The sequence below is a fragment of the Camelus bactrianus genome, chromosome 18, assembly GCF_048773025.1.
Source record: "Camelus bactrianus isolate YW-2024 breed Bactrian camel chromosome 18, ASM4877302v1, whole genome shotgun sequence".
Classification (NCBI taxonomy): domain Eukaryota; kingdom Metazoa; phylum Chordata; class Mammalia; order Artiodactyla; family Camelidae; genus Camelus; species Camelus bactrianus.
In genome coordinates this window covers 25,842,219-25,853,682 of record NC_133556.1, presented here as the reverse complement: position 1 = coordinate 25,853,682, position 11,464 = coordinate 25,842,219, and the positions used below count along the sequence as shown (strand labels likewise).

The 11,464-nt window shown below is 50.8% G+C and overlaps 1 protein-coding gene across 3 annotated transcripts in view; it reads right to left on the bottom strand.

Moving 5' to 3' along the window:
* Positions 1-1,531: 1,531 nt before the first annotated feature.
* Positions 1,532-11,464, bottom strand: part of SRL (sarcalumenin) — a 34,900-nt gene continuing 24,967 nt past the window's right edge. For all 3 annotated transcript variants that reach the window (XM_045512718.2, XM_045512719.2, XM_074346396.1), the window contains 5 exons: positions 11,320-11,421; positions 10,140-10,235; positions 7,346-7,462; positions 6,359-6,592; positions 1,532-4,757 (listed from right to left, as the gene is read on the bottom strand). In XM_045512718.2, the coding sequence (XP_045368674.1) occupies positions 3,946-4,757; positions 6,359-6,592; positions 7,346-7,462; positions 10,140-10,235; positions 11,320-11,421 (1,361 nt within the window). In that variant the 3' untranslated portion in view covers positions 1,532-3,945. The remainder of the gene's footprint in view (positions 4,758-6,358; positions 6,593-7,345; positions 7,463-10,139; positions 10,236-11,319; positions 11,422-11,464) is intronic.

The window sequence follows — 11,464 nt, the reverse complement described above, 5'->3', positions numbered from 1 at the left end:
CGGCACAAACTGCTGGCCATGAGAATGGCTCACGATGTATTGTACAGCAAGGGGAATAGACCCAATATTTTGTAATAACTGTTAAGTGAAAAGTAACCTTTAAAAATTGTATTAAAAATGTAAAATTTTTTTAAAAATCTATTTTATCATTTCTTTAAATTAAAAAAAGAAAACTTCACCTACCTTCCCTTTTCCAGGGAAAAGCTCCATATTCTCCCAGTCATGGGAAAACTCTGGTTGGAGTCACAGGCGGGCGGAGGGGGTGGCAGCAGCCTTAGCTGGGGCAGCTTGCTCAGTTGATCAGTCTGTGGACTGTGGGCCCCCTAATCGGGAGGAGGGCAAGGGAGGGACAAGGAGGCAATGAACCACATTGCCCTGAGATCAGCCTTCAACTTAGGAGACACCAGAGCAGGTGGCCTTGCACTGAATTCACTGAATTCAGCATCCTCTCCGGCTTGACCCCATCAGTGCTGGCGTGGGTTAACTCATACTCCCTTTTTGCTTATTCCCAACCTCCCACTAACACTCCCAGGGCCCACTTCTTTTCCTTTTGGAAACATGCTCACACAGAGACATTAAAGTGTGTTGAGAAGGTCACAGGATCAGAGTCAGGGACAGGTTTGGGTTTCCTTGAACACAGGTACCAGCAGGAAGCTAGGGTAATGCCATGGCGGCACCGCCTTCTGCAGAAGCCAAGGGGAGGCACCATCCTCACATTCAGGGCCGACCTTTGGCTCCTCACCTGAGCCTCCAGGTGCCAGGTGGGCAGCTGCGTGGCTGAGGGAGGGGACACAATGGTGTGACCACCTACCTGAGCCTCCTCTGAGAGATTTAGGGACAGAAGCTTCAGTAACTCCTACTAATGGGCTACTGCCTTGGAGGCCAGGGGAAATGACAAATACGAGTGCTGAGGAGAGAATGTGACTTCAGGTTTCCAATTATACAACAGGAACCCTAGTTTTGGAGCCAGCTGAAGGTCACCTTTGACACTGGGAGGCGAGAAGCAGGAGGGAGCTTCAGAAGAAGGTGCCTGGAAGGGGTCCAGCTCAAGGGCGGGCAATTTATAAATTTTCAGTCTATCTCTAAGAAACTTAGAAATTAGTACACACAATGAGAGAAGACGGGAGGATGGAGAGGCAGAGTACAGAGGATTTCCACGGCAGCAAAACTACCCTGCATGACACTATAGAGATGGACAGGTGTCATTACACATTTCTACGTGTCCAAACCTGTAGATGCACAACACCGAGAGTGAACGCCACTGTCAACTCTGGACTCAGGGTGACAGTGACGTGTCCTCAGTGTAGGTTCATCAATTGTAATGGATGTACCACCTGGTGGGGCGTTGATAATGGGGGAGGCTGTGCGGGGTTGGGGGTGCAGGGGATGTGCAGGAAATTTCTGCCTCCCTCTCAGTTTTGCCTTGAACCTAAAACTGCTCTTTAAAAAAACTGTCTTAATAAAAAAAACCAGGACACTCTACTAGATAAAAAGAAAAAGAGATACACTGCTTGGAGACAACCAGACAGTATGAGGTGTTACAGAGAGATTGGAACTTTATTGAGACTTTCTCCCTGATGAACTCAGAATGGAAAGGGCAGTGGAAAGTTTCCGCTTTGGAGAGGAACAGCAACTGCTCAGGCACAAACATTTACAGATGCTCCTCCCAGGGGATCTCTGGATCCTGAATCTCCCCCCTAGTTCCCCACTGCCCCACCCCCCAACCCAAAGAGTCAGAATTCTGCTTGAAATCCACCTCCACAGAGTGGGGCACAAAACAGCGCTTAAAGCCCCAGCTGGTTGACTGACAGGCGTGCGGGCAGTTAGAGAGACGGGAAGCCAAGGAGTGAACCTTGGAGCAGGAGTAAGAAACAGAAAACGGATGGAAAAAAGACAAGGGGGAAATGATCGCTGACGATGTCACCGCCCCCACCCCCAAAAATGTAAATATTGTGTGAATGTATTCATCTCATTCCAGCTGCTTCCCCCAAAGCAGTGGTGACCTTATTAGCAGCTATAAAAATGCCCAGTTCTGCACTTTTTCTTTCCCCTTCTGCACTGGGAAAAACAGATATGCCACGGGTAGCTGAGAGCAAGAAGGGAGGGCAGCCCCTCAAGAGCATAAAGGATGCAGAGATGAGGAAGGGTTGGTTTTTAACGAGAAGGAAGCAGCTCCCCAGGCACTGGTCACCAGGCTCCTTGGATGCCCCTGGCAGACTTTTCTTCTCTGGTTGGCTCTGGCCTTAGAAACAATGTCCTGGAGGCTCTGGTCTCCTTGTGGGTGGTTCTGGGTCCTCAGCAAAGCCACAAGAGGCAGCTTCTGCTGCAGCACATGCCGGAGTGTTAATAATTCCAAGAAACAGGAATTCTCGGATTACAGTTCTCCTGGCGGACCTAATCTGATCGCCGATTTGCTTCCACTGCGTAATCCTCAGGGCACCTCTCCCTCTGCCTTGTCTTCAGTTTCCTTCTGGTCTGGGTGACTCCCTGAGGCCAGTGGGTCCTGACCCCTGCCCCGTAGTGAAGTCCCCCGGGACAGCTCACTCCCAGGAGGGCCTGGCTCACTTGTCACTCAGCAGGAGGCCCTCTGGGCAGCTAGGCCAGGTCTCCCGGACTTACAGACTCTTCAGCCACTCACTCTCCATCAAAAGGCTTCTCCCCTCCAGCATCCTCCCTCCGTCCCTGCTGCCCCCCACCAAGACGGCATGCCAGGTGGGCAGGACCCTCAGAGCCAGCTCTTCCTCTGTGCCCTCCGGCCTCTGTCATCTCCCTAATCTCTCTTGGAAGACGCAATACACACACATTCGCACTCATCGGTATTTGAAGCCAGGCTCCCCTGTGGTGCAATCAGTGGGAATTAGCATCAAGTTCAGGTGGGAACTGAAGGTCGGGCCTGGATTGCCACCAATACTCGGAGGCTGGTGCGGGTTCTGAGTCCCAGGAAATGACTCCGAGTTTCAAGTGCACATCAGGGAATGGAGAAGGGAAAGGAAAGCCATGTGATGAAAACCAGGAAGGAACGACCCTTCTGCCGAGTGTCTCCGCGGAGACGTTGGGGCTACAGCAAGGAGCAAGGTCTCCACTGTCCCCTCTGAAACCCAAAGCCTTTGGGGTCTGAGTTTTCCAAGACATGCAATAGACAAAGACACACTGCAAACCAATTAACCCTCTGAGCCCTGCCAGGACTTTCACTGAAGTCGCTTCCAAGAAGTGAATTACCTGAATGCACAGAAGAGTCACCCTCCTCCTGGGGCTGAGAAAGGGACTGAGCTTCCCAGCTGGTTTAGAAGACGATGCCAGAGAAATGGCCAGGGTTGGGAGCAGGGGGCAGATCCTTCCAGCCAGGAACTCTTGTTCTCTCTTGGTGTTCTGGTGTCCTGAACCGCTCCCCGCCCCTTGTGAAAACAGGGAAGAGGGCCTGGGGGTAGGCTCAAACCCCAGGTTGATTCAGACCCAAGAGACTGTCTCCTAGGGAGTCAACCCAAGCTCAGGAGGCAGCTGAGGGCTGGGGAGCAACAGAGGACTGTGTGTGGAGGAGAAGACAGGCCTGTGGAACTCAAGTTTTCTCTGTTTTCCCAGCTTATAAGGGACAAAGGAATTTCAGCTGCTTTTAGCTTATTTGGCACTCATGAATTCAGTTTACCCTAGAATTTAGCTGCTCTCTGACCTTCCGAGATAAGGACCCAGGGAAAGCAGGTGCGGCCCGAAGTGCCTCAATCAGGCGCCGTAATTGAAGCAACAAGACAAGCAACGCGATAATTCACAGTTTCCACTTTCCTCCCTCCACCCACACCTTCCCCCACCACTGGCCTCCGTGAATCCCCAAATCTCCAATGCGTAATGGTTCTTGCCAGTGTGGCTCAAAGGGTTAACAAACCAGGACTTCTCAGACAGTTCAGATGCAAGCTCATTCACCAACAGGAACCCAAGGATGGCTGCGGCAACCTAGGGTTTCCTGTAGCGGTTCTTTGGGGTCTCGCCACACCCTGTCTTGTCACAGTTGAGAGCACCTGGATTCTTCCCCAGCCCCAGGCTTCCTAGGAGGGCAGGGAGCTCCTGGGTGATGGCCCGCTCAATCTTCTCCAGGAAGCAACCGCCCATGTAGGAGCACTGCTGGGACAGGAGCTTGAAACTGGAGATGGGGTTGATGCCAAAGAAGTCCTTATAGGCGTCACGGTTGGGAAGGTCAAATTTGCTGACGTTGGTCTTTGCCAGGATGGTCTTGAAGATGTAGAATTTATCAGGGTCTTCCACAATGTCCTTAAAGACCAGCTCTCCATCACTGAAGAAGGTCATTTTGTCCTTGTACGTCTGCAGGTAGCGGTCAACCAGGAGGGCATGAATGCGGACCCGGATGGCGTGCTGGCGGATGAAGGCGATCTTGTTCTCCAGCCTGTTCTCGATCACCTGGTTCAGGTCTTCCAGGAGGGAGATCTCTTCTTTGAGAAACAGGTCCTTGTGGGTGTCAGGCTTGTAGTCGTGTGGCCAGAAGGAGCTGACGTAAACCCTGGGGGGCTCTGTGACGTTGATGAGCGGGGCCAGGCTCCAGAAGAGGGCCCCGTAGACCCTCATGAGCATCTGCGTGGCCAGGTTATCAGCTTTATTCAGGATGATCCTTATCTGGGATTCACGTCCCTTCAGCTGGCGGAAGAGCATTTCCAGCTCCAGACCCACGTCCAACTTGGTTGGGTCGAAGACGACAAAGATGAGGTCTGCTCTGTCAATGAACCACTGGCACACGTCATTGAAGGGGTAACCTTGGGAAGAAGGAACGAGAGGTCAGGTTGAGCCCCTCACACCTCCTTCCAGAACCATATCATTTCGTGGGTTGAAGGGAGTAAGAGCATCAGGGATTTTCTGGGTTTCCAAAGACTTTTTTATTATTATTATTTTTTGTTTTTTAATGGAAGTACTGGGTATTGAACCCAGGACCTTGTGCATGCTAAGCATGCACTCTACTACTGAGCTATTACCCCAACAAAAACTTTTAAAGAATTAATTACATATCTCCTGCCCCTTGTCAACCCTCAACACATAACGACCTGATCCTTGTTTTAATCTGCAATGGAATCCAAGGCTTCAGGAAAGCAAAACACTTTTTCCAAACGGAGATTTTCCTACTGTCTGAAAAGATCTAGGGCAGCGGCAAAGATGTTGAAGGAGGAGGGTGGGCAAAGATAAGTGGGAGAGCGCATGCTTAGCACGCATGAGGTCCTGGGTTCAATCCCCAGTACCTCCATTTAAAAAAAAAAAAAAAAGATGTTGAAGGAAAGAAGTCAGAGAATTAGACGGAATGAAAGAGTAGGTGCAATACTTAGGCCACTAAGGCCTGAGCTGGAATCTGGGCTCTGCCACTGGCCAGCTAAGTAGGAAATGCTTCCATGCCTCTAGCATTTTAGCTACAAAATTACGAGACGAACACTAACACCTAAATTGATACAAAGATTACAGAGTTGCTATAAACATAGGAAAAGCACCCAAACTAAAACTGCCAGCCCGTCACGCAGTAGGTGTGCAATACATTTTAATTCCTTTAACTTATTTCCAAAATGAGAAGACTAGGAATACCTGTCTTGAATTTTTTTCTGTAACAATCAACCAATAATGCATAAAATTAGCCAATGCATTATTGGACTGCAATAAAGGTTAATTTATTATTATAATTATTAATGATAATATTATCACTAGCAATAAAACAGGGTCTGGTTATAAACAAATGAGAGTCATAACCATAAACTAAGATCCACCATCTGGACATATATTCCTACAAATGCCCTGTTATGACTCATCTCTGCAGATGGCTCTGGTCATGGTGACACTCAGTGCCCTGCGTCACAGCCTAGTGCCTGCTGGGCCCAAAGTGGCACTCCCCTGTCACCTGAAGGCAAGGAGGGCTTTGGAGAGTCTGCTACAAGCTGGTGCTGAAGCAGGCCTGGTAAAGCAGACACTGGGACTAGGAAGAGTTGAAGGTCAGGTTTAACCCAGACTCAAGTTAGCCAGAGGTCAAGTACACCTGGACCAGGATCCTATCAGTCCAGGGCCTTGATCATCCAGACAGCCTGGGCCTCCCAAAGACAGTTCAGCCCCAGCAAGGACCTGAAGGAGCTACTGACAGAGGAGGCCAGCCCTCCCGTAGGGAAAATTCTGCTGGCCTCCAAACCAGATTAGTCCTTGGGGAGGTAAAAGGATGAGGCATCCCACACTGAAGAGGTACCAGTGACAAGAAGGGGCTGGAAACAGAGAACGCTTCCCCTGGTCCCGGACAACGCTGGCGTCTCCCCCGTCTGCCTACCAACCACTGTCTACAACAGGTTTCTAAGACCAAGCTCGTGCTGCTCAGAAATGAGTGTTAAATTACCTCTTTCTTGCTGCTTGCGGTTCTCAATGATGCCTGGTGTATCCACAAAAGTGACCCGCTCCAGAAGTTTGTGGGGAACCTCAATGCCAATCAGCTTCTCCAGAAAATTCTGGCCAAACTTCTCAAGGGGCGAGAAGGAGCGGGCGCTGTCAGCAGCCATGACAATACCCTCGATGGTCTTCAGCTTGGGCCCGTGCATGAGGACCGTGAACTCGGAGGTGGTAGGCTCAGCACCTGCACACACGGGCACAAGGGTAAGGAACACAGTCATCTCTGGGCAGAAGACCCACATGGATGAGCAAGGTGCTCCAGGGAGGACGTGCCACAAGTGTTGGATACTGTGTTTGCTAAGCTAGTGGCTTCTGTTTTCAAACTGTGATAAAGTAGATGTAAATTTTACCGTTTTATCCACTCTTAAGTATACAGTTCAGTGGGACCTAGAATATTCACATTGTTGTGCAACCATCACCACCATCCATCTCCAGAACTGTCTCATCTTCCCAAACTGAAACTCAGTCCCCACTAAACACTAACTCCCATTTCCCCTCCACAAGCCCCTAGTAATCTCACCTGTGCTTTCTGTCACTATGAATTTGACTACTCTAGGGACACCATAAAAGTGAAATCAGACAATATTTGTCCTTTTGTGTCTAGTTTATTTCATTTAGCACAACATCTTCAAGATCCACCCATTTTGTAGCATTTGTCAGAAATTTATTCCTCTTCAGGGCTGAATACTATTCCATTTTAGGGATGGGCCACATTTTGTTTATCCATTCAATCCATTCATCCACTGATGGATGTGTGGGTTGTTTCCACCTCTTAGCCATTGTGAATAATAACGCTGCTGTGAACATAGGTGTAGCTACTGGTTTCTTGTATTTTCATTGTTCTACTGAAGACACCTATGAATGTTTTCATTTTTCACAATGCTTTTACATATAACCTTGAAATACCAGCAATCACACAAGAAAATCTCACTGATACCTGTATAGAGCTGGTAGCGAGTGTTCTCCAACCCAAGGAGGTAGTTTATCATGGTGGATTTGCCAACGCTCCATGGCCCCAGGAACAGCACCATTGGCTTGGAAGTGATTTCCCCATCTGTGGGTGGCAGGGATTAGAAACGAAAGTGAACTCACAAAGTTCCTCACTGCACGAGGTTCTTCACGCTGCACCCTAGAAAGTCTGTCACCGGGTCGTGGGGTTCTACACTGGACCAAAGAGCGTGGAGCAGTCAGCGGCACGTCTCTTGCTACGTAAGTGCGATGACGCAGCTAGAAGACCCGGGAAGACAGCAGGTGGGCAGTGCACAGATCCTCCACACACCAGCGCCAGAGAGGAGGGAACACACTGAAGTCAGCAAACACTGGTTTGGAGCTCACTCTGGGTGCAGCCTCCGGTTGAGATCTGGGGGAGAATCATTCATAATGGGAGAGGAGAGAGTTGCCACGTGGGAGAGGCTAAAACTCTGCGATCTCAACTGGTAACAGAACAAAGAAGATGAAAGAGGCTTATGTGGTCTTGGACCGTCTGGACTCGGGCGCTGCCTGTCCCCTGCCTCCCTCCCCTTAGCTGCACCTCCCGACACCCCACCTCGGGCTCAGCCCAAGCCGGGCTCAGGGGCCTGTCTCAAATATCAGCCTCCCAAGTCCGTGACACATTTGCCAGTGTCCAAGACCAAGCAGTGACTTGGCAATCCTCATCCCCTGCTGGGGAGAACACCCCACTCCAATGGAGAAGAAAAAGCAGAATCCTCCAGTGTTTTCAAAACCAGCGGGCGGGGAGGGGAAGGTAAGAGGTTTCCCTACAGGCTGTGGTCTCTTCCTGCTGATTTACGGCCCCTCCCTGAGCCACCACACGCGGGGTCTGCCCCACACAACTTAGCACTAAAGTTCTCCAGACATCTCTGCCTCCATGAGCCTGGCACTCTATTTGTTTTTAATTTATTTAATTTCTCGGTCCAAAAATCTGAAGTGTAAAAACGTATACAGCAAAAAGTCTCCCCAACCTGGTCCCAGTCTGCTTGGCCATAACACCCCTTGTGTCCTTTCAGACACTTTAATGCACATGTAAGTGATGTCAGTAGAGACCATGTTCCCCATCTTTTTTGCACAAGTGTGTCTGCACCTTGCTTCTCAAGGGGCTGGTTTTCTTTCTCTAAGGCAGAACTAAGTCCTCGAAGACCAAGCTGGTGTCTCATAAGGGGAGGGCACATATGTATAGGGCCTGAAATTGGTACCAGGCCCTGCCCCTTCCTCCCCGCCTGTAAAGACACTCAGTCCTTCGCATTGCTGGGACAGGGAGGGTCAGGCAGGCTGCGGGCCGGGGAGGCAGGTGTCCCCAGTTATAGCTACAGAGAGCCTACAAAAAGGTTCTTTTCCCCAGGTCCAGGCCACACGGAGGGGCTGTGGACCTTAAAGCTCTCCAGGGAGACCACCACACGCTGGCTTTCCCTGCTGCTGTTCCCAATCTATGCAGCAGGGGGCATTACTGGCACACGTAGGAGGCTGCAGGTGAGGCACGGAGGAGGGAGGTTACACAAGAGGCTGAGGGGCGGGGCACACAGAGGGGCACCAGCACCCAGGGACGCCCTCCCCGAAGCCTCCTGGGCCCTCGCATTCTGAGAAGCAGGAGGATGCAAGAAATCCTAGAGGTCATCGTAAACCAGGGAACCGTCTTCTCTTTAGGAGGAGAAAGTTACCACTCTGAATTCCAGCTGGGTGATCCTGGGTAGCCCAGCATTTCTCTGGGCCTCAAGGGTCCATCTTTTGTAAAGCAGGAATACTGTTCGCCCTATAACCCCCATCCACTGTACGGGCATGGAGAGCCCCGCAGGAAGCAATACAAAAACAGCCAACCAACACGCACAGAGCCGGTGCCACACCACTGACCATTCAAATGGCAGTTGAATATTGCCATCACTCACAGCTTTCCAAGACAAACAGCACTTTAAAACGGCATTGCTGCGGGGCAACCCGAACTCTAGCAACTGGGCGGCAACCTTCAAAATGTTGAATTGCAGCATTCCTTTTAAAAATTTATCCTACAAATTTACTTGGGTAAAATATGTAACAATTACAGTAGAGTCTGTAACACTTTAAAAAGGGAACACTCAGTGGTCCATCAGCAGGGTAGTATCATTTAGGGGGGTGCATTCACAAGGAACAGAAAGAGCAGTGGTGTGGTGTAATTTCATCTTTGTAAAACGAATGAAAAGATGCACTTGTATATGCTCATGTTTGCAGAGGAAAGTCTAGAGGTGTTCACAAGAAACTATAGCAGTGAGTGTCTCTTGGAGTGGAATTAGGTCAAGAAAGGGATTTTTACTTTTCAATTTATACTGTTTTGCACAGAATTTGGGGGGGCAAGAAGTATACCTTATTTTTATTACTTTGAAAATCAATTTTTAAAAGAATCCAGACCCAAGGGAAGTCAACTGGAGAAGCCATAAAAAGGAGGGAAGGATTCCAGGCCAACCAGGGGAACGAAAGACATGATCTGTAAGTGACTGGGGAGCTCTTGGGGGCTCCTGGGCACAGAAGGGATGGAAGTTGGCATCCCCGTCCTTGGGAACCAAAACTGCACTACGTGGCATGAAGGTTCACGGATCAAATGCTCTCCATGAAGCCTTGTGCAGATTAAAGGCACACCTTGAAGGGATGGTCCATGCCACTGAAGCCTCTGCCCCTCCCCGAGAACTCAGGAGAACTCCCCTCATGCACGTTGGGGAGTGCGGGCGGCCAGAGGTGCAAGCCCGACCTCTGGACACCAGGGGTACCTGTGATCTCGTGCTGCCGAAGCTCATTGTACTTGTAAGACTGCTCCAGGGGCTTGATGGACGAGTGGTAAATCTTTCGAAGCCGCTGCAGCACCACTGGAGGCAGAGAAAGGTGAAGGGAGAGCGTCAGGCAGGGGCGCTGTGGGGTGGGGCGGCCAGCTGCACCCCTGTGGACCCGGCTCACTCCCCAGAGCAGCTCTGGCCCTGTCTGGTGGGGAGCAGGGGTGGGCTCCAACCTGGGCTGTGCATCAGCATTCCTGGGGCGGGAGATGGGGGTGGGGAGCAGGTGCACGTCCCAATCCTCAGAAATCTTTAAACCAGAAGGCATCCCCCTACCCAACCCCGTAAGCCTCCGGAGCTTTTTTCTTTCTTTCTTTTTTAACCTAATCCTCTTTTCCTTCCCCTCAATAGTATGTCCAGAAGCATCACCTCACCTAGCTCTGCAGCTAACTGAAGACTCTTCCTACTGCAGACGGGAACCCCATCTCCTTCTCTCGGCCAGTACCTCTACTTGCCTTAGGTTTAAAGGGCAAGAAGGCATGGCAGCCCCAGCCCCACACCCTTCACCACATCCCCGGTGCCCCTGGGAGTATTCAGACATCCCAAGCATCTTCTTGGGATAAGGGGTTCATGGGGTGAGGCACAGAGAGGGAGGAACATGGAGCCACAGAGGGTCAGGCTTTCCGAACCACCCCCGTGGACGCCCCCCAGCCAGCTATGTGCCCTAGCAAACCCCTGCCTTGCCTCCAGGTTTCATTAGCTCATTGACTAAGAGGAAACAGTAAGCCTTATTGAAAGCTTTGGGTTATTATGAGGATGAAATGAAATACCGGACATGAAAGGGCTTTATGAACTGTAAAAATCAAAGCCAACGTGATAAACTCTCATTAACAACCCTCTCAGCCACGACTTGGAGCCTGGCACTGTCCCCAGGCGGCAGCACTGGAATTTGCCCTCCACCCTACCACTGGTCCCTCTGCTTAGATCGCCTTTCCTCCTCCTGGCCAACCCAAGTCTTCGACACTGCTCACGGAGCCTCTTCCATGAAGCCCCCCATCTCCAGGGCGCTCCCCCTCCCCTGGGTGCCTGCCAGCGTCAGCCGTAGCCTTGGAGGTTCTGCCTGGCCACTGGCCACGGGGCACCCCCAGCCCAGCCCTGCCTGGCTCCTGCCTCTGGTTACCAGAGAAATCATCAGCTGGCTTGTCCTCATTCAGCATCAGAGTTTTCTCGATGTGGGAACGATCCCTCAGCGGGGCTTCCTCACTCACGTCCTCCACCTCTTCTGGGGAGAGAAGCAGAGAGCAGGGTTAGGGCAAAGCTAGGAG